Genomic DNA, 21,353 nt, shown 5'->3' with positions numbered 1-21,353 from the left:
GTAACCAGGAAGGCTTGAATATTGAACATATGCTTGGTGTATCACACTCTTTTCTCTCTTACTGACAGGGATATGGGCATGTAAATTTTGTAACCCTTTTCCCTTCAGGCCATATACGGTTACTGTTTCTTTATACTTCAACTTTTCATAACACACAAGACTGTCTCTCCTTCAGACTTCAGAATGAACTTAACTTATCAATTGTCTTATTCAATTTTAAGACATAGAACTTAACAACCCACACAGGGAAGCCTCTCCTTCAACTCTCATACATAGCTTTAACTGAACTTTTTCAACTGTCATCTCTAACTGACCCCCTTGATAGACATTCAAATCCTCCACACAGCATCCATTCCAAAACCCCTCCCCCTCTGTCACTCACCAATCATATCACTTGCCTAATTCCAGCACTCTAGATTATCATCACAGCCATGCAAACCAAACTTTTAAAGCCACACACACACACACAGTTAAACATGAAATCATTACAGCACGGCATAGCTATCCCAGGGCCCTTTGCTTCTGCAACAGAGACTGACGGGAAAGCAGCAGAAAATGGAACTGGAGGTCCCACTAAGGCCAAGCTCTAGTGTGGAGGCAGAAAACCTTGTTTTGCCCGCTGCAGTCCCTGGTTCATCCCCCTGGCAATTGGAGGCTTTCTGAGAGAATGATCTTGGAGGGAGGGCTGGGAAAAGACCCCTGCCTCAGGGCCTGCAGACTCCCAGGTGGAATCATCCAGGCAAGCTCTCTGAAGACGGACAGTGGGGTGGGGGAAGAATACCAGGTCAGAGTGGCGTGTGGGCAGGAGGGAAGAGGAGCCGAGCAGGAGAAACTGGACCCCAGGGATGGGTGAGGAAGGAGTCTAATAGGAAGGAAAGGGAACAAAGGCTACTTAGCAGAGACAGTCAGTAGTGAGTGCTACTTTCTGCAATGAGAGCTGGGCCCCGGAGAAACCTCGGCCCTCTCTAACCACAAGCCATGACATCTTGGAAAGGGGGAAGGCAGTGGCGAGGCAGTAGGGAGGGGATTAATGACATCCGTCAGCCCGAATTGTTCCTGAGGCTTCAGTGGAAGAGGAGCCAAGTGCTGCATAAACAGGAAGGTCAGTGTCTGTTTCCTGTGTTCATCAAGGTGGGAGGGGGAGAATTCCTTTCTTGAAGTGTGGATTTCATTAGGAAAGTTGTTTGAAAGTCAAGACAAAAACCTCCCTAATAATGAAAGATTCTTCTGTCCAACCAGGTTGCTGCCCAGCTTTGGCAACATAACTTAACAGAAGATTATGCTAGGAATCCCCAATTTTGGCACCCACTTCAGGAAGACGGTGGGAGTTGCAGTGCCTCAAATGAAGGGACTGTACATATTGAACCTCAAGGAGCCAGGAAGGTGGAGGCAGAACCGACAGGGAGGGCAGATAATACGAAACAAAGGTGGCATCAGAGTCAGTGTGGTGCAGAGTTTATGGTGTGTGACTAGGATCTCTGTGAGATCAACCACCACGAAGGTAAGTTAGAAAACAAGCAAGGGGCCAATAGTTAAAACCTAAAACCCACGTTCCTGGGATCCCAGATCATCGCAGACAGTGACAGCAGCCATGAAATTAAAAGACGCCTGCTCCTTGGGAGGAAAGCGATGGCGAACCTAAACAGCATGGTAAAAAGTAGAGACATCACCCTGCCAACAAAAAAGTCCGCATGGTCAAAGCAATGGTATTCCCAGTAGTCATGTATGGCTACGAGAGTTGGACTATAAGGAAGGCCGAGCGCCAAAGAATAGATTCTTTTGAACTATGGTGCTGGAGAAGACTCTTGAGAGTCCCTTGGACTGCAAATCAGTCAATCCTAAAAGAAATCAACCCTGACTGTTCCCTGGAAGGCCAGATAATGAAACTGAAGCTCAAATACTTGGGCCACCAAATGAGAAGGGAGCACTCACTGGAGAAGACCCTGATGCTGGGAAAGATTGAAGGTCAAAGAAGACGGGGACGGCAAAGGATGAGATGGTTAGACAGTGTCATAAATGCAACGACATGAAATTGAGCAAACTTCAGAGGACGGCGGAAGACAGGAAGGCCTGGCGTGATCTGGTCCATGAGGTCGCAAAGAGTCGGACTCGACTGTGCGACTGAACAACAAAAATATAGAATAATTAGAAGTAAAAATACATATATTTATTGCAGAGATTTATAAAAACATACAAGGGCCCAAATCAAGCCTCATATCAGAAAAAGTCCTATGTCACATAGATACAGTCATTTTATGGGAACTAACTACTTAGGGGTGAAGTGATTGGCCAATTTATTATATGGTTTTTAAAGGGGAATGAAACAGATTCATGGAGGTGGCGAGGTCCATCAGATGGCCAAATAGAACCTCCATGTTCAGAGGCAGTCTGTCTCATCTCTGAATGCCGGTAGCCAGGGCAATTCTGTGGGGCGGCTGTTCATCCCGTATGGCAGGCTTCCCAGATGCCTGTGGCTGCCACTTTGGGAAATAAGATGCTGGATGAGACAGGCCTTCGGTTTGATCCAGTGGAACTCTTCTATTCTTTGGAAAGGTACAGGGCACATGTAGTTACTCCATCTTCGCCTAAAAACAGAATTCAGAGCGCTCCCCCCCCCCCACCTCTCTCTGGATCTTCAGGTATGCCCCCGGATACTTTAGTGGGTGGAGGGAGAGAAAGAATCACTGCAGGTGAGAGTTCCTGGAAGCCGATGGGGGGAAATGTTCTCTTCCAAATATTTTCAGCCAGTGTTCTTGTTGCAGGGAACTACAATTCCCAACACCCCGTGCAAATCAGAGCGAGGACCCGACGGCTTCAGACGACTGAGTCTGCGTGCGTCTTTGTGTTTGGTTGGTTCCTAGAGAGGACAGGAAAGTTGAGACCGGCGGCTTGAAGCGGCCGCTCTTTGTTCCTCGGAGGGAAATCTTACAGGCAGCTCATTTTCCCGGGTCGGAGGAAGACTTTGGCTTTGGGGCGGTTGCAGCAAAGGTGCGTCTCTGCTTCCTCGAAGAGACCTGCGGGCCAGAAAGGGGCCCCGGGGAATGGGGAGAAGACTTGTGAGCCTGAACGGAAGGAGCGGGGTGGGTTTGTTTTTCCCCCCAGATTAGGGGTGCACGGATGAGCTCCCTCGGAAGCACTTTTGGAGGGGGGAGGGAGCTTTGCACACACGGGGTGGTTTCGTCGCTTCTTTTTCACTCCTAAAGTTGCCCGTGATAAATCTGCAAAAGGTGCGGCGGATGGGGCAGAAGGCAGCACCCTCCAGGGAAAGCGTCGGCCAGAAATCGCCCCCCCCCCCGCCTTGGGAGCCCCCCCCCCGGCTCTTCTGCCAGAGGGAATCTCCCAGTGCAAAATATTCCCTTCTTTTCCTTCTTGATAAGTGGAAGCCTCTTCTCCCGCCTCCTCCACCTCTGCTCCTTCCTTTCTCTGCTTCTCAGCCGGCAGGGGGGTGGGGGCCTGCCGGTCTCCAGCAGTGGCAACTCTACCCCACTGGGATTTCTCCCCAGACCCCACCCACAAATCGCCAGGAATTTCCCCACCCGGAATTGGTAACTCGCTAGGGTTGCCAGCTCCTGGTTGGGAAACTCCTGGAGATTTGGGGCGGATCCCGGGGAGGACAAGGACCACAGTGGGATACAATGCCAGAGAGTCCACACACCGCCCCCCCAGCATCTATTTTCTCCAGTGGAACTGATCTCTCATCTGAAAATGAGCTGTAGTTCCGGGGGATCCCCAGCCCCCCCCCCCACTGGCATCCCCGTAACCCACTCCCCCATCCTCCACCTTCCTGGGGTGAATAACCTGGACCGAGGCTATAGCCCTGTGGGCTACAGGTACTTGGGTGCTCCTCCAAACCAAGAGAGAAAACTAGTCCTTAAGGATGGCTGGGTTCGACTCCTTTTCCTGGAGCTGTTACTTTTCTACAGCCAAGAACATGTTTTGTGTGGAGACAAATGCCAGCCAGCGAGACCCTCCCAACCCTCCGTCTGCCTCCATTCTCAGACTAAGGTGTTTCTCTCCCTGTTTGTAAAAAACATTAAAACCAACCCTTAGAATCACAACTCAGGGCTGCTGGTAAACTTAAGCCAATGTAGTCCTAAATGAAATCACTTTCAACGGCCTCCTCAAGATTGTAAGTGAGGGGGGGGCCAGGCACCATCTCCCTGAGGAGGTTGTTCCATAATCCTGGAGCTGCCACCAGTATTCCCTCTAAACTGAGTTAGTGTGAGCTAGCTCACAGTTTTTTTAGCCTCCGGCTCACACATTTTTGTCTTAGCTCAGGGAGGATGGCTCCAGAGCAAACTAATTTATACAGTAGCTGAATCACTCGCTCACAACTTTAATGACAGTAGCTCACAAAGTAGAAATCTTGCTCACAAGACTCCACAGCTTAGAGGGAACATTGGCTGCCACTAAAAAGGCCCTCTCGTGTGTGCCCACCAGACATGCTTATTTGATCCTGGGACAGTCAGGAGGGCCGCAACAGTCGCAGAGCCTTAATAGATTTAATGATGCGGGTGACTGTCCAACGCTCCCCTTTTCAGCCATTTTCATACACTGCACGCGGCAACCAAACCCCTGAAAGGAAAGGACATTACTTTGAACTGTGTTGAGCACAGAGTGCTCTCTTTATCTATTCCCCACAGTTCCCCCCCAAATGGGGACACAAAACACCACACCACATTGTTCAGCCCTTCTCTATACTATCCCCACAACAACAACCCTGTGAGGTAGGCTAGCCCGAGGGAGTGACAGGCCCAGGGAGCTTCCTTGGCAGAGTGTGAGTCAGAAGCTGGGTCTCCCAAATCCCAGTCCAACACACTAACCCCTACACCGTGTTCTGTGAGGCCAAAACACTTCATTCATGTTAAGAATTAGACAGACACACAGACACAAAAACAACCCAACACAAATGCAGCAGATTTGAAGTTGTAATGGGGGGGGGGGCAGTGTTTGATCCAGTACACAGGCACTTTTCTTTGTATTTATGCAGTTTGAAGATATTACTGTAGGTAAGAGAACAGTCCACCTGTGTGTCTGCTTGGACTGAACTCCGTGCAAGTTTTGAGCAAACTGGATTCAAGAGAAGTCTGGCTGGACGCAGGTCTCTGAATCTGTATTTCTTGGAGCATTTGTTCGAGAATGGTACCCCTCTGATTTCCCCAGATTACATATGTCTCGTGGGATATTCTTCAGAGTCTGAAAAGATGCGTTTAATTGGTCTTGCTATTAGTTTGGCTTTTCTGTATTTCTCTTTTGCATGACTCATCTGTGGGAATCTGCTCTCTTGTGTGACCACTCAGGGACAGCCAGAGAAGATGCACGGGGGAAATCCTCCCTCGGGGCCCCCAGTGTCCTTCGAGGAGGTGGCCGTGTTCTTCACGCAGGAAGAATGGGCTCTCCTGGATCCAGCCCAACGAACTCTGTACTGGGAAGTCATGCAGGAGAATTGCGAGACGGCGGCCTCTCTGGGTAAGGTCCTTGGCCCTTTTATCCTGAATGTGGCAAATCCAGACCATTGCCACCAGGTAGCAAATCCCCCAAATTTGAGATCCCTCTGCTTCACTGTCCCTGCCTGGCCTGATCAGCTTTCTTAGGCCCCAGAGAGCGCTCCTTAGTATATTTCCTCTTGTCATCACCTGGAGAAACAGACATTTTTGGACAGATTGCCCCATGCTGGCCGGTAAATCAACCCATGGACACATGTGAGACGGAGGGAGAGAGGGCCTGAGCGGGTCGCCTCCCTTTTCCCAAGAGCCCTGGGAGCGTGGGTAACGGACTCCAGGAAGCCTCTCCCACTCCCAAGTGGCAGGTTTTACTGTTCTATTACCAAGGACGTGTAAAATAGTTTAGTGGATTGAGTTTCCAACTTCCAGTTGGGACAGATATACAAACAGTGGGACCACGGTGTATGAAGGCAAACACGAAATAGGAGATAACCATGCAGCAGCCATACACAGTGTTTTCTGTTTCATTTTGCAGCCTGGAGTTCTCCTGGAGTGACAGTTGTCCTCCAGATTGCAAAGATCGGTTCCTCTGTAGCTTCATGGCATAACTAGATAACGAGGGCATCCCCCGGTTGGACCTGGGACGACAACAGCACTTGAATGCCTGGTGGGAGATTTTTGAAAGCGATGAGGGCTGGCTCCTGATCGGGCCTGCAGCGGGCCAGGCGCTTTTGCCCACCCCCCCTCCGCCGCCTTTCCAAATGCTGAAACATCGGCGGGGGTGGGGACTGTTTCAGCCACCTGCTGGGCACTGAAATGGCAACCGTTTCCTTGGTCCCAGCCCAGGGATGCTATCCCATCTAGGTGGACTCTTAAGACAGTGGACTCCATAGAGTCTAGAACAGGGGTGGCCAAACTGGCTTAACGTGGCTGCAAGATAGGAACAAATATTACACACAGGGTTTTATTGAAAGATATGCAGATTTGCTCTTTATTAACTTTAAATGAGACTGCCCAAAAAAAAGGGGGGTAAAAAAACAGATGTTAATAATGGTATTTATTTGTACAATGATATTTACTTGCTTGCTTGTGATACAATGTGATATTTAGAGAGAGAGAGAGAGAGAGAGAGAGAGAGAGAGAGAGAGAGCGAGCGCGCAAATAGATGGGGGAGGCTCTTTTTGTAGCAGGTACTCATTTGCATATTAAGCGACACACCCCTAAAGTAGCCAATCCTCCAAGAGCTTACAGTAGCTCCTGTAAAAAGAGCTCTGTAAGCTCTTGGAGGATTAGCTCCATTAGGGGGTGTGGCCTAATAGGCAAAGGAGTTCCTGCTACAAAAAGAGCCCTGCGAGGGAGCAAGAGGAAGGAGGGGGGGGGGCAAGCAAATAGATGGGGAGCCCCCAATATATGTGAAAGAGCCACATGCAGCTCCGGAGCCACAGCTTGGCCACCCCCGGTCTACAAGAAACGGAAGTCCTAGAGGGTGGGTGTTCTAGGATTTCTCTTTCTCCTGTGACATCACATCCTGTGACATCACATTCTTGCTGAGCTCCTTCCTCTCCCCAAACTCTACTCTCCACATCTCCCAAGCCAGATCTGGCAATCCTAGTAGTGGGACAGATGTACTGAGAAGGGGGGAGAATATATGTAGAACATCGGGAATAAAACACAATTACTTACCTATCCAGCACTTAGATTCTACATCTCTCCTCATTTTAACCCCTCCCGCCTTCCTTCCTTCCGGCACCTGGGTGCTTGTTGGCACCCAGTGACAGGCAGGTGGGCTGGCGAAGAATTACCCCACCAACCCGGGGGCAATGAAAGCAGCGCCCTGAACCAGCCGATGGGAGCCGAATCCGGGGCAACAGTTAAGAGCTGTTGGGGGGAAGTTGAGTCGGTCTTTTTTGGGGGATCGAGAATTGCCCGCTGGAAGCTGTGAGTGGGGAAAAGGGGGTAGTTTACCAAACATGTGAATTACAGACCTGGGGATGTATCAGATCTTTGGTGAAGTTCCCCTGTTTGGGGAAACCGAATGTGCTGAGGCGTTACACAGTGGACGCCTAAAAACACTTTCTCTGAGGAAGCCCCACTGAGTAGACTTGAGTCAGATTCTGAGGAGACCACTTTATGGGATTCCACTGTAATCCCAGTTACCTCAGAGTTTTCCTGAATAAATTACGTGTCTGGTAGGATCTTCCTAATAATGTGTGCATTGCGTTTGCTTCCAGCTTTTGCTCATTTTCAGATGAGGGTCTTGTACATAGTTTCGATTAGAGATGTAAAATTTCCGGAAATTTTGAAGCTCGGAAAAAACCCCGGTTTTTTTCCGTTTTTTTTCGGGGGAAACGGAAATTTTCGGAAAAATTGAAAAAAATGCTACATTAGCATTTATTTTGTCTTTTCTAGATTGAAAGTCATTCTGTTACTTTAGGAACATAAAATATGACTATGGACATTTTTATTTGGCATGAAATTATCACAACTAGCATATTAAAAATATAGTGTATCCAAACAATTATTACAAACAGAATACCCACCCACATGCAAAAACAAAACTGAAACCTTTTTATTTTCTTCTGACAATAGCACCTCCTAAAGGAAGAAATGCATCTTGCATTGGAGAGTTCAGTTTGTAACCTAGGACTGGCTTGTCCTCAGTGCACAGAAATTAGATCAATCTGATACCATATACATATATTTTAGAAATGATTTGGAAAATATTTGAACACCTTGTCTTAAAATATTTTATTCATCATGTTAAAATAAAACGTTCCATAATCATTTTTTCTTTTCTTTTTTCAATTTTTCCAATTTTTCAGAAAAAAACAAAAAATCTTCAGGGGAAAAAACGGAAAAAAAACGGTTTTTTCCCGAATTTTTCCGGGTTTTTTCCAGGCCTTCACATCTCTAGTTTCGATACTCCCCACAAAAGTCTGGGTGTATTCTTGATACTGTAAACATTCTTGGGACACCTGAATGCCTTTATAGTGTTTTCCTGTTCCCCTGGAAGGACTTTGGGTTCCCGAACCGTTCCTCGATTCGCAGAACCATCCACGAGAAATGAGCTTCCTCCAGACCTTTGAGGAATTGGGAGGGCGTGCAGTTGCCTCTTTATCAGGTAAGGGAGAGAGAACAATACAGTAAAAGGACTGTTTCAGTTCATTCTGCAGGACCTTTTTTCCTGTGGAAGTTCCACAGATTCCCATTTTGTCTAATCAAGAGCACCATTCGTGTAAAAGGTGTCCTGTTCTCAATTGTGGCACATCTAGTGGGCGTGACCCCCCCAGAACAGTGGCCAAGTCTTGGCTCAGTGAGACATGACAGTAAAATTACTGCTGCTCCGAGGAACAGCAGTCACACAGGTCTGGCTCCTGCCTCCTCCGCTTCTCTGATGATCTGAGCCTATTTTGTTTCACCCAGGAATGATCTCTCCTGCTCTGGGTTTTCCTCCTGTGGCATGACGTTGTGGCAGATCTTGAGGTTCTTAGTGGTATAGATGATGGAACAAAAGCAGGCCTGACAGTTTCTGCAAAACATTCACTCACTCGGTTTGCAAAGCTCTCACTGTTACATCCTTGAAAGGATAATGCATGAAAATATGGCTGCATCCCCATGAGTGAATCTTGCCATGTGCCCTGACCTGGATAGTCCAGGCAAGCCCGATCTCGTCAGATCTCGGAAGCTAAGCAGGATTGATTCTGGCAAGTACTTGGATGGTAGACCTCCTTGGAATACCAAGACAGGAGGACAGAGGCAGGCTTTATTCAGCCACCTCTTGGAATATCCTCCAGGCCCCCAGTAGGGGTCAGTCAACAGAGGTCACCATGACTTCCAGGCGCACACACACATGCACACACACATGCAGATATAAAAAAAAATCTTACCATGTGAGGAATGACAGATCACAGCATCAAAACATGTATTTTCTATGGGGAAGTTAACTTTGAATGCTTACATCATGGATTCAAAGAAGACAAATGGAATGGCGTCAGGCGAATTTCACCTCAGTGGGCCCATATGAGACAGCCACACCCCAAATGCCCCTGAATCTCTCAGGCATGGGTTGTGCTTTCTGAAAGTTCTTTGTTAAGAATCTCAGAAATTGTGTTTAATCTTTGCAATTTCGGATAGATAAGAGATTATATAGATGTTTTTGTGTTTCCGATTTCATTGACATACAAAAGGATTTTTTTTTTGCATCACTATGATTCTACCATGTTTAATTGTTTCCCTTTTCTCTTTCTCTCTCCCCCTACAGAAAATGGGACCTCGAGAGCAGAGGAAGGCCTTGCATCAGAAGAAGCACTGGAGACTTTACCAGGAAGACTTGAAGAGGACATTTCCTTCCCGACTGAACTGGGTGAGAGAGAGAATCCTTTGGGGCTCTTTCAGGGAAACAGAGATGGCCTATCCAGGAAAGATCTCTGCTGTGTAGCCAGATGAGGTCTATTTATTTATTTATTTTATTCGATTTCTAGCCCTCCCCTGCCCTGCAGGGCTCAGGGCGAGTAGCAACAATGGTTAAAACAATAAATGCAATTTCTATTTAAAACACATTGCAAAACAATTAATATACCAATACATTCTAATACAACGAATGAATCAAAACAGGTGGCCCATAAGGCACAATATAGTACATCCCATCTAAGGAGGGATTGTGCACCATGTGTGTCAGTAGGTGTTACTGCTGATGCTTGCAATAATGGGTTTAAATTAAGGGCGGGAAGGTACTGGCTGGATATTAGGGAAAACTTTGTTACAGTCAGAGTTGTGCCACAGTGGAACCAGCTGCCTCCGGAGGTGGTGGTGAGCTCCCCCTCACTGCAGTCTTTAAGCAGCGGCTGGACAGACACTTGTCAGGGATGCTCTGGGCGGATCCTGCATTGAGCAGGGGGGTGGACTAGATGGCCTGTAGGGCCCCTCCCGATTCTGTGATTCTGTGTTTCTAGGAGAGAATAGGTGGCCGGAAAAGAGCAGGGGAGGCCATACCAGATGTATCTATTGCTGTCTCAGCCATACACCTGGCAAAACATTTCCGTTTGACATGCCCTGTGGAACTGCATCAGGTCCCACAGGGCGCGGATCTCCTCTGGGAGAGCATTTCACCAGGCTGGGGCTGGAGCTGAAAAAGCTCTAGATCGAGTTGAGGCCAAATGGATCTTTTTCAGGCTGGGAATCACCAGGAGGTTATAGTTCATTGAGCACAGTGCTCTTTGGGGGACACACCAGTCCTGCGTCATGATTCTAAGGCTTGAGGCTGAGGTGTGGGGTGCCTTATAGGCCTCAGCACAGCCTTTCTGTGTCACACACACAGGCCTTGGGCCTTGCTGCAAGTTTTCCTGCAGGCCTGTGTTTGCCAGGCCCCTTCCAAGTGTCACCACACTGCACCCTTTCCCGTGACATCCTGGAAGGGGAGATTTGGGTTGGCGGGGGAGATTCCCCAAGGCCTTCTCTCCCCACCACCATTCCTCATGTTTCCCAGTGGTTCCCCTCTTGTTACTAGAGAAGCAAAGCAGGTGAGGTATGCAATGTGGAACTGACTGTGCTCGTTGCTGGCTGATTTTTGGGGTAGTTTCTCAAAACAGTCTGGAAACTTCCGTTAGATTGAAATGCGGTAGCCAGGCTCCTGTCAGGGCCAGGAGGATACAGGGATGGTATTGCCCTGGTGCTGAAAGATCTGTGCTGAGTGCCCTGTTCTGGGCACAATTATAATGGCAGGTTCTTACCTATATGGCCCTGACTGGTTTGGGCCCAGGTTACCTGAAAAGACTGCCTCCTCCCCTACTGCCCAGCCTGCCAGCTAAGGCCCTCCTCACAAGCTCTGCCGTCCTTTTAGAGTCTGTGTGGGGTGACAGCCACAGATTGGCCTGTATCGGGATTGGCAGCTTGCCTGTGGGATGCCCTTCCCCTATCTTCTATTTTTAGCCAGATGAATATTTAAAATCCATTTCCACATTTTGTTGTTTGATGCTCTGCCTGTGTTTTAAGAACTTTTCTGGTTTTGTTACATTTTATGCTGTAAGCCGCCTTGTGGAGATTCCTCAGACAGGTGGCATGCAAATGTTCCAAGTAAATGAATACATTTTGCGAATGAGGAAACTTTTTGCATATAGGGGAGTTCCTAAAGAGGCAAAAAAAGAGGCTGATTTCTGGTTTGCTGTTCCCAGGGGACAAAAATCTCCTCAGAGTTAGGAGTAGGAAGATGCCATGTGTGACTTACTGACCTCCAAAAGCAGGATGCTTAGTGCATCAAATTCGGAGAGCTGGGGAATTAAAGGGTTAATGCCTCACTGGGAAGCACAGGTTGATTGACAGGCTTCCTGCATGCACCCCCCCCTCCTCTCTGATTGGTCAGCACCAGCTGAGGAGAGCTTTAAGAACACCTGAGTGCTGAGAAGGGTCTTTTTGGTCTTGCTTAGTCTCTGGCGTGTCAGAAGCCAGACAAGTGGAGTTAGTGTGTCTGTCAGAGGGAAACAGACAAGTTCACTTGTGCCGTGAAGGGACAAACCTTGACCTTACTGTGTACCATCAAATCTGAGGAAAAGTTCCAGATAAAAACTTTAATCTAAGTGTCAGCCAAGTGGAAAACTGTTTATTTCACTGGGTCAAGAACTGAGGGTCAGTTTTGACGAGAGTGATTGTTCATTAGGTTGAAGCTGCCAGTCTAGCCAAACAGAAAAAGAATATTGCTTCTAGGAAATTGAGAGTATTTCCTTCTCACTTATTCAGTGGGCTCAAAACTGAAGGGACCGCTGGATTGGGTGAAAAAAGAAATGGATTAGACTCCTCTAGAGTCCAAGGGAAAGATGTAATCACACAGGGAGGGAGAATAAGTACAAGAAGAAAGTACTAATCTCCTTAATGATAACATTGAAACTTAATAAAGATTCATATAACTATCTTAAAGGAATCTCCAAGACAAACAAACATCTCACTTTTAAGAACTGTGTCTCTAAGAAACTAAGCTTCAACAATATTTTGTGGCCTGTTCAAATATTATAATTTGTAACTACAACAAAATTTACCTCAGTTTTATCATCCCTGTTTAATAAAATCATCATTCCTGTTTGAACTTTACTTTGTGTTAAGTACCATTTACAAAGGAAATAACAAGTGGGCAAAAGCCAAATATCTTCTCTACCACAGAGGGGACACGCAGAAAGTCATAAACCATTTATTATCACACGCTACCAAGGGGCTGCTCAGACAGAGTGGGGAACAGCTATTTAGAGTTTTGGTGGGAAAATCTGCCTCACAGAAAAAGAAGCAGTAGGGGTCCATCATACCATGGTTGTGCTGCCACAACGTCTTTGGAGCAAGAGGCTTGTCCAGTGGCTATTCTGCTGCTGAGAAGCAGTTCCTCTTTGGTCTGCCCTTCCGGGCCTTCTGTACCCCTCTTCCTCTGCCTGTTCTTTTCTCTTGCTTGTAGTTATATAGATGCTCTTTCAGACCTCTTATTTGAGAATGTACCATTTGTTAATGGCAGGCTGTGCTAAGTGGTCTTTCTTTCATGGAGCTCTTGTTTCATTTCTCTCTCTCTTTTCCTGCAGGAGATGCACCAGAGACAGAGAGACAGGAGAACCCAGGAGAGGTGTCTTCAGAAAAAGACGAGAATCTGGAGGTGGAACCTTGGGATCGAAATAGACCTCTGAGGCCACAGAAAAGAAAAATGGAAGAAGAACAGAAGTGGAGCAAGAAATTGGTTGCATGGCAGGGCAGAAACATGTATGGCATCTCAGCACAAAGCAAAATCCAAAAAGAAAATGGAAGGAATGAGTACCCTGCGGAAGGAATAAGGTTCAACTGCGTATCCAGTGTTAAGAAAGACCAGAAGATCCAAACAGGCAAGAAAACATATGGCTTCTTGGAATGTGCGAAGAGCTTCAGTTGGAAGGATAGCCTTACTTTACATCAGAAGATTCACACAGGAGAGAAGCCCTATCAGTGCTTGGAGTGTGGAAAGAACTTCTCTCAGAGTAGCAACCTCACTGACCATCAACGGATTCACACAGGAGAGAAGCCCTATCAGTGCTTGGAGTGTGGAAAGAGCTACAGATGTAGAGTAAGCCTTATTTCACATCGGCTCATTCACACTGGGAAGAAGCCATTTCAGTGCTCAGATTGTAGCAAGAGCTTTTATAATAAATCAGGCCTTAACCAACATCAGAGAATTCACACAGGGGAGAAGCCCTATCGATGCTTGGAGTGTGGGAAGAGCTTCAGACAGAGACACCACCTTACTTCACATCAACTCGTTCACACTGGGGAGAAACGATTTAATTGTTCAGATTGTAGCATGAGCTTTTCTCATAAATCAGACCTTCATCAGCATAAGAGAATTCACATAGGAGAGAAGCCATATAAATGCTTGGAGTGTGGGAAGAGCTTCAGTCAGCATGTAAGCCTCATTACACATCAAAGGACTCATACAGGAGAGAAGCCCTATCAGTGCTTGGAGTGTGGAAAGGGCTTCAATCAGCATGTAACCCTCATTACACATCAAAGGATTCACACAGGAGAGAAGCCCTATCAGTGCTTGGAGTGTGGTAAGAACTTTTCTCAGAGTGCCCACCTCACGAGCCACCAGCAGATTCACACAGCAGAGAAGCGCTATAAATGTTTGGAGTGTGGAAAGAACTTCTCTCATAGTGGCAACTTCACTGACCATCAACGGATTCACACAGGAGAGAAGCCCTATCAGTGCTTGGAGTGTGGGAAGAGCTTCAGTCAGCATGTAAGCCTCATTACACATCAAAGGATTCACACAGAAGATAAGCCCTATCAGTGCTTGGAGTGTGGGAAGAGCTTCAGTCAGCATGTAAGCCTCATTACACATCAAAGGATTCACACAGAAGATAAGCCCTATCAGTGCTTGGAGTGTGGGAAGAGCTTCAGTCAGCATGTAAGCCTCATTACACATCAAAGGATTCACACAGAAGATAAGCCCTATCAGTGCTTGGAGTGTGGGAAGAGCTTCAGTCAGCATGTAAGCCTCATTACACATCAAAGGATTCACACAGAAGATAAGCCCTATCAGTGCTTGGAGTGTGGGAAGAGCTTCAGTCAGCATGTAAGCCTCATTACACATCAAAGGATTCACACAGAAGATAAGCCCTATCAGTGCTTGGAGTGTGGGAAGAACTTTTCTCAAAGTATCAACCTCACTAACCATCAACGGATTCATGCAGGAGAGAAGTGCTATAAATGTTTGCAGTGTGGAAAGAAGTTCTCTCACAGTGGCAACCTCACTAACCATGAACGAATTCACACAGGAGAGAAGCCCTATCGATGCTTGGAGTGTGGAAAGGACTTCTCTCAGAGTGGCAACCTCCTTAACCATCAACGGATTCACACAGGACAGAAGCCCTATCAGTGCTTGGATTGTGGAAAGGACTTCTCTCAGAGTAGCCACCTCACTAGCCATCAACGAATTCATACAGGAGAGAAGTGCTATAAATGCTTGGAATGTGGGAAGAGCTTTGGACGGAGCGACCATCTTACTTCACATCGACAAGTGCACACTAAGGCGAAGCCGTTTAGTTGCTCAGTTTGTAGCAAGTGCTTTTCTTATCAATCAAGCCTTAGTAAACATAAGAGGATTCACACAGGGGAGAAACTGTAAAAAAAAATTGAGAATGGGAAAATCCCAGCATAAGGTTTACTAATCACCAAAGTATTCACACTAGGGGGGAAATGGCACATTGAAGCATTCATACAGTGGAGAAACCGTCTAAATGCTGAGACTGAAGCCAGAGCCTTTATCATGAATCCGGTGTTACTGTAGTTGTGTTGATTCATGCAGAGAAATTTCATAAATCCCTTGGGGGGGGGTTTCTCCCATCACTGAATTACAGAATAGAGAGAGTTCTCCAGCTGTCTTTTATGCTCAAATGGGAGTCTGCCAATCATGCCTGCAAATGGAGTAAGATAGAGGGGTTGACCAGCAGTCAGAATAGCCACTCTGTGCTTCATCATCATTCTTTATTTACGATCCAGAGATCAAACAACAACATTATAACATGATAATGAGAGTCTTCATCTAGAACACACAACATAGAGGCATAAACATGAAAAGAAAAGTTTAAAATTTAAAAACTTCCCTATACCTGCTAAGTGTTGATGGATTGAGTTATCAGCTTCCTTAAGAATAAAACCTTAGCACAGAACTTAGCCACTTTGATGGAGGTCTGCAAGGAGGGATGTGTAAAATGTGTCTGATCTGCCTTGGAACTAATATTAGGGGTGAGGTTTGTAGAGTCTACAATGTAGTAAAACATGCTCAACCCTTTCAACTGTACCGGATTGGCATGGGTAAAGGAGCTGAGAGTATGGAATGTGTGGGTATCTCTTTTCTAGAAGTACTGAGGGCAAAAGATTAAACTGGGCCAAAGTGAAGGCCCTGTGGCATTTGGGGAATTCTGTGGTATACAGGTAGTTTGCTGGCACAGAGTTTTTGGGTGTAGTTCCCCACTGCTGGATAGAGGTGAACCCAAACTCTACCGGTTTGGAGAGATGTATCCCAAATTCATTGTTTTATTGTTTCTTTGGCTCCCGAGGGCCCAAGGTGGCAGATTGCTGAGGGAGAAAAGCTGTACAGTTGTAGTTTATTCTTGACAATGACCACCTAAACTGAGTGTTCTGTATCTAGAAAGATTAAGGGGGCTAATCCAGATGGATTAAAGCAGGGGTGTCAAATATGCAGCCCACAGGCCAGATCAGGCCCTTGGAGGGCTCCAATCTGGTCTGTGAGGACCTGGCTGTTTCCTGTTTCCTTTTCCAGTTCTGCTGCTGCCACGTTGCAGCTTGCTTTACTCTCTCAATCGCACAGGAGAGATACATATGCAAGCCTCTTCTGTGTGATTGAGAGAGTCTGGTAAAGCACTGGCTGAGGCTCCTCCCCCTCCTCCTCCGAGCCAGAGCTTCCTGGCCAGGCTGCAGGAGACAAAGGGACGCCTTTCTTTTCTTCCACTGGCTAAGGCTCCTCCCTGAAGGGAGGGGGGAAGGGAACAAGGGAGAGCTTGCTTTGCTGGGGTGCCTCAGTCACACGGGAGAAATGCAAAGAGCACCTTTAAGACCAACAAAGTTTTGTTCAAGGTATGAGCTTTTGTGTGCCTTGCTACAGTGTGCGTGTGTTTTGTTGGCGTCCTTACGCCAGGGCTTTCCTGGGTGCAACTAGGTTCCCTCCCCCTTTACACTGTATTCATGCCCTCATGATCTAGTCTTTCTCAGTAAGAAAGCAATGTGAACTATTTTAGAAGAGGAAATAACAACAAGCAAGTGAGGTGGATTAGGCTGAGAGTGTATGTCCACACCAAGTTCACCCGGTACATTTCCTTTGTAGGAATTTGTAGTTATTTTTCTGGGGAAGACTATATATGGTTTTGTAGACAAACCCTCAGTCTGTGTCAAGATTCCTTCTCATGTTTTTGACCAGCACATGAAGCAACTTGTGTACAAAAGCTTAGTTCTCACATCTGTTAACTCTTTTATTAGCTGTACTTATGCATCTTGACTCTAATTTGCCCTTTGTATATGTAATACCTGAGAAAATCTGTTTCAGTGTATCTGAAGAAGTGGCATGCACACAAAAGCTTGCACCCAGAATAAAAATTCGTTGGTCTTAAAGGTGCCACTGGACTCAAACTTTGTTCTGTTGCTTCACACCAACATGGCTACCCACCTGAATCTACATATGCTAATGTCATTCAGTCCTTGCATCTGTTTGTAAGCTCTTTTATTACGCTGTATGCTGATTTGCTGCTATTCACAGGTCTTACTAACTGCTTAAATCCAATCTTAGCTATACTTATTGTTCAGTTACGTATGCATCTTGACACTAATTAACCCTCCTGGCAACAGCCCCCCCCCCACTATATCTGATGGTTGGTGACCTCTGTTTCAGTGTATCTGAAGGAGTGTGTGTGCACACGGAAGCTTGTACCAGGAATAAAACTGATGGTCTTAAAGGTGCCGCTGGATTCAGACTTTGTTCAAATTTCTTCCTGTCAGCTTTCATATCCATTATTGGCACTAGGAATGTTCTGATGTTATTCAGCTTTCTTCTAACATTTGATATTAACAGTTCACTGTACCACAATCACCTCCTGGTCTTGTTTTAGCAGAGAGAATAGACCTGGACTTCAGCAAAGCTTTTGACAGGGTTCCCCATGATGTTCTGACAGGTAGACTGGAAGACTGAGGACTGGACTCTAGGATAGTTAGGTGGATAGGGAACTGGTTGGAGAACTCCACTCAAAGAGTAGTTGTCAGCAGCATTTCATCTGAATGGAAGAAGGTGTCAAGTGGGGTGCCGCTGGACTCAGTTCTGGGCCTGGTACTTTTTAATATTTTTATAAATGATCTGGATAAAGGGGTGGAGGGACTAGGGGTGTGAAAAAAAAAATTCGGCCCATTCAGATTCCGCCGAATCGGGCAGGATCAATTTTGGCTGGCAGTAAGACTCCCATACGTCAGTTTCGTCAGTGCAGAGTCTTTCAGCCAGCCGAATGTCAATTTCAGCCCCATTATATCCTATGGGCCATTGAAGTCATTGGCGAAAACATAGGGTATATTCCGGGGGCTGGAGGGGAGGGGGCTTAAGAGAGAGACTCCAAACTCGCAGGGTAGCTGCTGGAGCCTCTCCCCAAGACACCAACCACGTTTCAAGAGCATTGGACCAGGGGGTCCAATTCTACGGGCCCTCAAGCAGGTTGCCCCATCCCCTCCATTGTTCTCTATGGTGGGGGGAAAGTTATTTTTCCCCACCATAGAGAACAATGGAGGGGATAGGGGCAACCTGTTTGGGGGCCCTTAGAATTGGACCCCCTGGTCCATGCTCTTGAAACGTGGTTGGTATCTTGGGGAGAGGCTCTAGCAGCTACCCTGGGAGTTTGGAGCCTCTCCCTCCAGCCCCCAGAATATACCCTATGTTTTCGTGGTAATTCCGCGGCAAGCTGATTCAGATCAGAGAATCTGAATCAGAGAATCAGATCAGAGAATCTGAATCGGCCTGCAGCAGTCCGAAAGGGGTCCGAATGGGCCATTTTCGGGGGTGCATTCGGTTCAGACAAACCGAATGCACATCCCTAGGAGGGACTACTTATTAAAGTAGATGACGCCAAATTGGGAGGAGTCGCAACCACCCCTAGAAGATCTGAACAGATTGGAAAAGTGGGTGCGTAAGTGCAGAGTTCTATATCTGGGTAACAAAAATGAGAAGCACACATACTGGATGGGGGATACACTTCTGGGTAGCAGCGTGTGTGAACAAGACCTTGAGATATAGGTGGGACATAAATATGAGCAGTCATTGTGATGCAGTGGCAAAAAAGGCTAATACATTCCTGGGGTATATCAACAGAGGCATAACATAGAAATCACAAGATGTCATAGTCCTGCTGCACACTGCATTGGTCAGCCTACAGTTAGACTACTGTGTGCAGTTCTGGAGGCCTCACTTCAAAAAGGGCCAAACGGAGCAGGTGCAGAAAGAAGCCACGAGGATGTCTGGGGGTCTGGACACGAAGCCCTACGAGGAACTTGTCCCTACGAGCTGAGGGACCTGGGAACGTTCAGTCTGGAGAAGAGGAGGGGGGTGGGAATTGTTCTCTTTAAGCATTTGAAAGGCTGCCACTTAGAGGACAGGGAGCAGCTGATCCTGTTGGCAGCAGAGGACAGGACTTGCAGTAATGGCTTTAAACAGGAGAAAAGGTAGAGGCTGTATATTAGGTTTTGGTTTTTTTACAGTAAGAGTAGTTCAGCGGTGTGATCTTGCTGCCTCGGGAGGTGGTGAGCTCCTTCCTCACAGGCAGTATTCAAGCAGCAGCTGGGCAAACACTTCTCAGGGATGCTTTAGAGTCTGATCCTGCACTGAGTAGGGGGTTGGACTAGATGGTCTGTATGGCCCCTTCCAACTCTGTGATTCTATGACTCTGTTCTTTGTACCAGATACTTGTAATCCTAGTCCCATTACATTGCATCATAGATGTCTCAACCTGCTGACTGCATTGATCCACACTGTGTGATCTGCCGTGTGATCTGCCCTGAGTCTTGGGGAGAAAAATGAATGATAAATAGGTAAAATAATACAGGAATAAATTTTAGTCTGGATTTTACTTTTGTTTTTGACCCAAAGAGAACAGGAAAGGTTCTTCACTATCACTGAGGTACTAAGTAGAAGGCGTTCTGGGAGGTACAGCTTGGCTTCTCTGAGGATCGCTGCACCTGCAGATATGCCTTCCCTTACAGTAGAACCTAAACAGCATGATAAAAAGTAGAGACATCACCCTGCCAACAAAAGTCCGCATGGTCAAAGCAATGGTATTCCCAGTAGTCATGTATGGCTGCGAGAGTTGGACTATAAGGAAGGCCGAGCGCAGAAGAATAGATTCTTTTGAACTATGGTGCTGGAGAAGACTCTTGAGAGTCCCTTGGACTGCAAAAAGATCAAATCAGTCAATCCTAAAAGAAATCAACCCTGACTGTTCCCTGGAAGGCCAGATAATGAAAATGAAGCTCAAATACTTTGGCCACCAAATGAGAAGGGAGCACTCACTAGAGAAGACCCTGATGCTGGGAAAGATTGAAGGCCAAAGAAGACGGGGACGGCAAAGGATGAGATGGTTAGACAGTGTCATAGATGTAACGAACATGAAATTGAGCCAACTTCAGAGGACGGCGGAAGACAGGAGGGCCTGGCGTGACCTGGTCCATGGGGTCGCGAAGAGTCGGACTCGACTGTGCGACTGAACAACAACAACTGTAGGGCTGCTTCTTTGTGCCACCCTATGGACTTGGCTTTCTGGGGGAGGGAGGGAGAGAGAGAATGAGAACTTTGAGCAGCCCTCATAAACTTGGGTGACAACAGAAAAAAGTCCTACATCAAATACTCTATAGTCTTTTATGAGAACTAACAGCTGGGGTGGTGTGATTGGCCATTTTATTATATGGTTTTAAAGGGGGATGAGACAGATTCATGGAGGGTGGCAAGGTCCACCAGTAGCTGTTAGATACGATGGCCAAATAGAACCTCCATGTCCAGAGGCAGTCTACCTCTCGAGTCGCTAGGGCAATTCTGTGGGGCGGCTGTTCATCCCCTATGCTGGGCTACCCAGAGGCTTGTGGCTGCCACTTTGGGAAATAAAATGCTGGATGAGACAGACCTTCGGTTTGATCCAATGGAGCTTTTTCTGTTATTCTGAAAGGCACAGGGCACATGTAGTTACTCCATCCTCGCCTAAAAACAGAATTCACTTGCCTCCCTCCCTCCCCTTCTCTTGATATTCAAGGATGCTTCCGAATACTTCAGTGGGTGGAGAGAGGGGATGTGCTACCTTTTAGTACATCCCGGAGAGGGAAGACCGGCTCCAGGTGACAGACATGTAGTTACTCCATCCTCGCCTAAAAAAAGAATTCACTTGCCTCCCTCCCGCCCCCTCTCTTGATATTCAAGGATGCTCCCGAATACTTCAGTGGGTGGAGAGAAAGGGATGTGCTACCTTTTAGGGATGTGCTCCAGGTGACAGTTCCTGGAAGCAGAGAAGTAAGAAAGGAGGTGAGGGAGGGTCCTAAAGGGAGCCGGGAGCCGATCGGGGAGAAACGTTCTCCCCAAAAATATTTTGAGCCTTTGTTCTTGTTGCAGGGGAACTACAATTCCCAAAACCCCGTGCAAATCAGAGCGAGGACCGGACGGCTTCAGATGACTTTGTGTTTGGTTGGCTCCTAGAGAGGACAGGAAAGTTGAGACCGGTGGCTCGAAGCGGCCGCTCTTTGTTCCTCGGAGGAAAATCTTACAGGCAGCTCATTTTTTTCGAAGGAAGACTTTGGCTTTGGGGCGTTTGCAGCAAAGGTGCATTTCTGCTTCCTTAAAGAGATCTGGGAGAAAGAAAGGGACGCCGGGGAGGGGGG

At 47.0% G+C, this 21,353-nt stretch overlaps 1 protein-coding gene across 1 annotated transcript in view; it reads left to right on the top strand.

The window, feature by feature from the left end:
* Window positions 1-21,353, top strand: part of LOC107107581 (zinc finger protein 850-like) — a gene marked incomplete at its 5' end in the record, with an annotated part of 81,180 nt that overhangs the window by 47,686 nt on the left and 12,141 nt on the right. The window contains one exon of the mRNA XM_015407889.1: window positions 13,314-15,064. Within this exon, the coding sequence (XP_015263375.1) occupies window positions 13,314-15,064 (1,751 nt within the window). The remainder of the gene's footprint in view (window positions 1-13,313; window positions 15,065-21,353) is intronic.

Source organism: Gekko japonicus, unplaced genomic scaffold (assembly GCF_001447785.1).
Source record: "Gekko japonicus isolate JY-2015 unplaced genomic scaffold, Gekko_japonicus_V1.1 scaffold4423, whole genome shotgun sequence".
In the NCBI taxonomy this organism is placed as follows: Eukaryota; Metazoa; Chordata; class Lepidosauria; order Squamata; family Gekkonidae; genus Gekko; species Gekko japonicus.
Note: the sequence above shows the minus strand (reverse complement) of the source record. Positions and strands in the feature narration are given on the sequence as shown.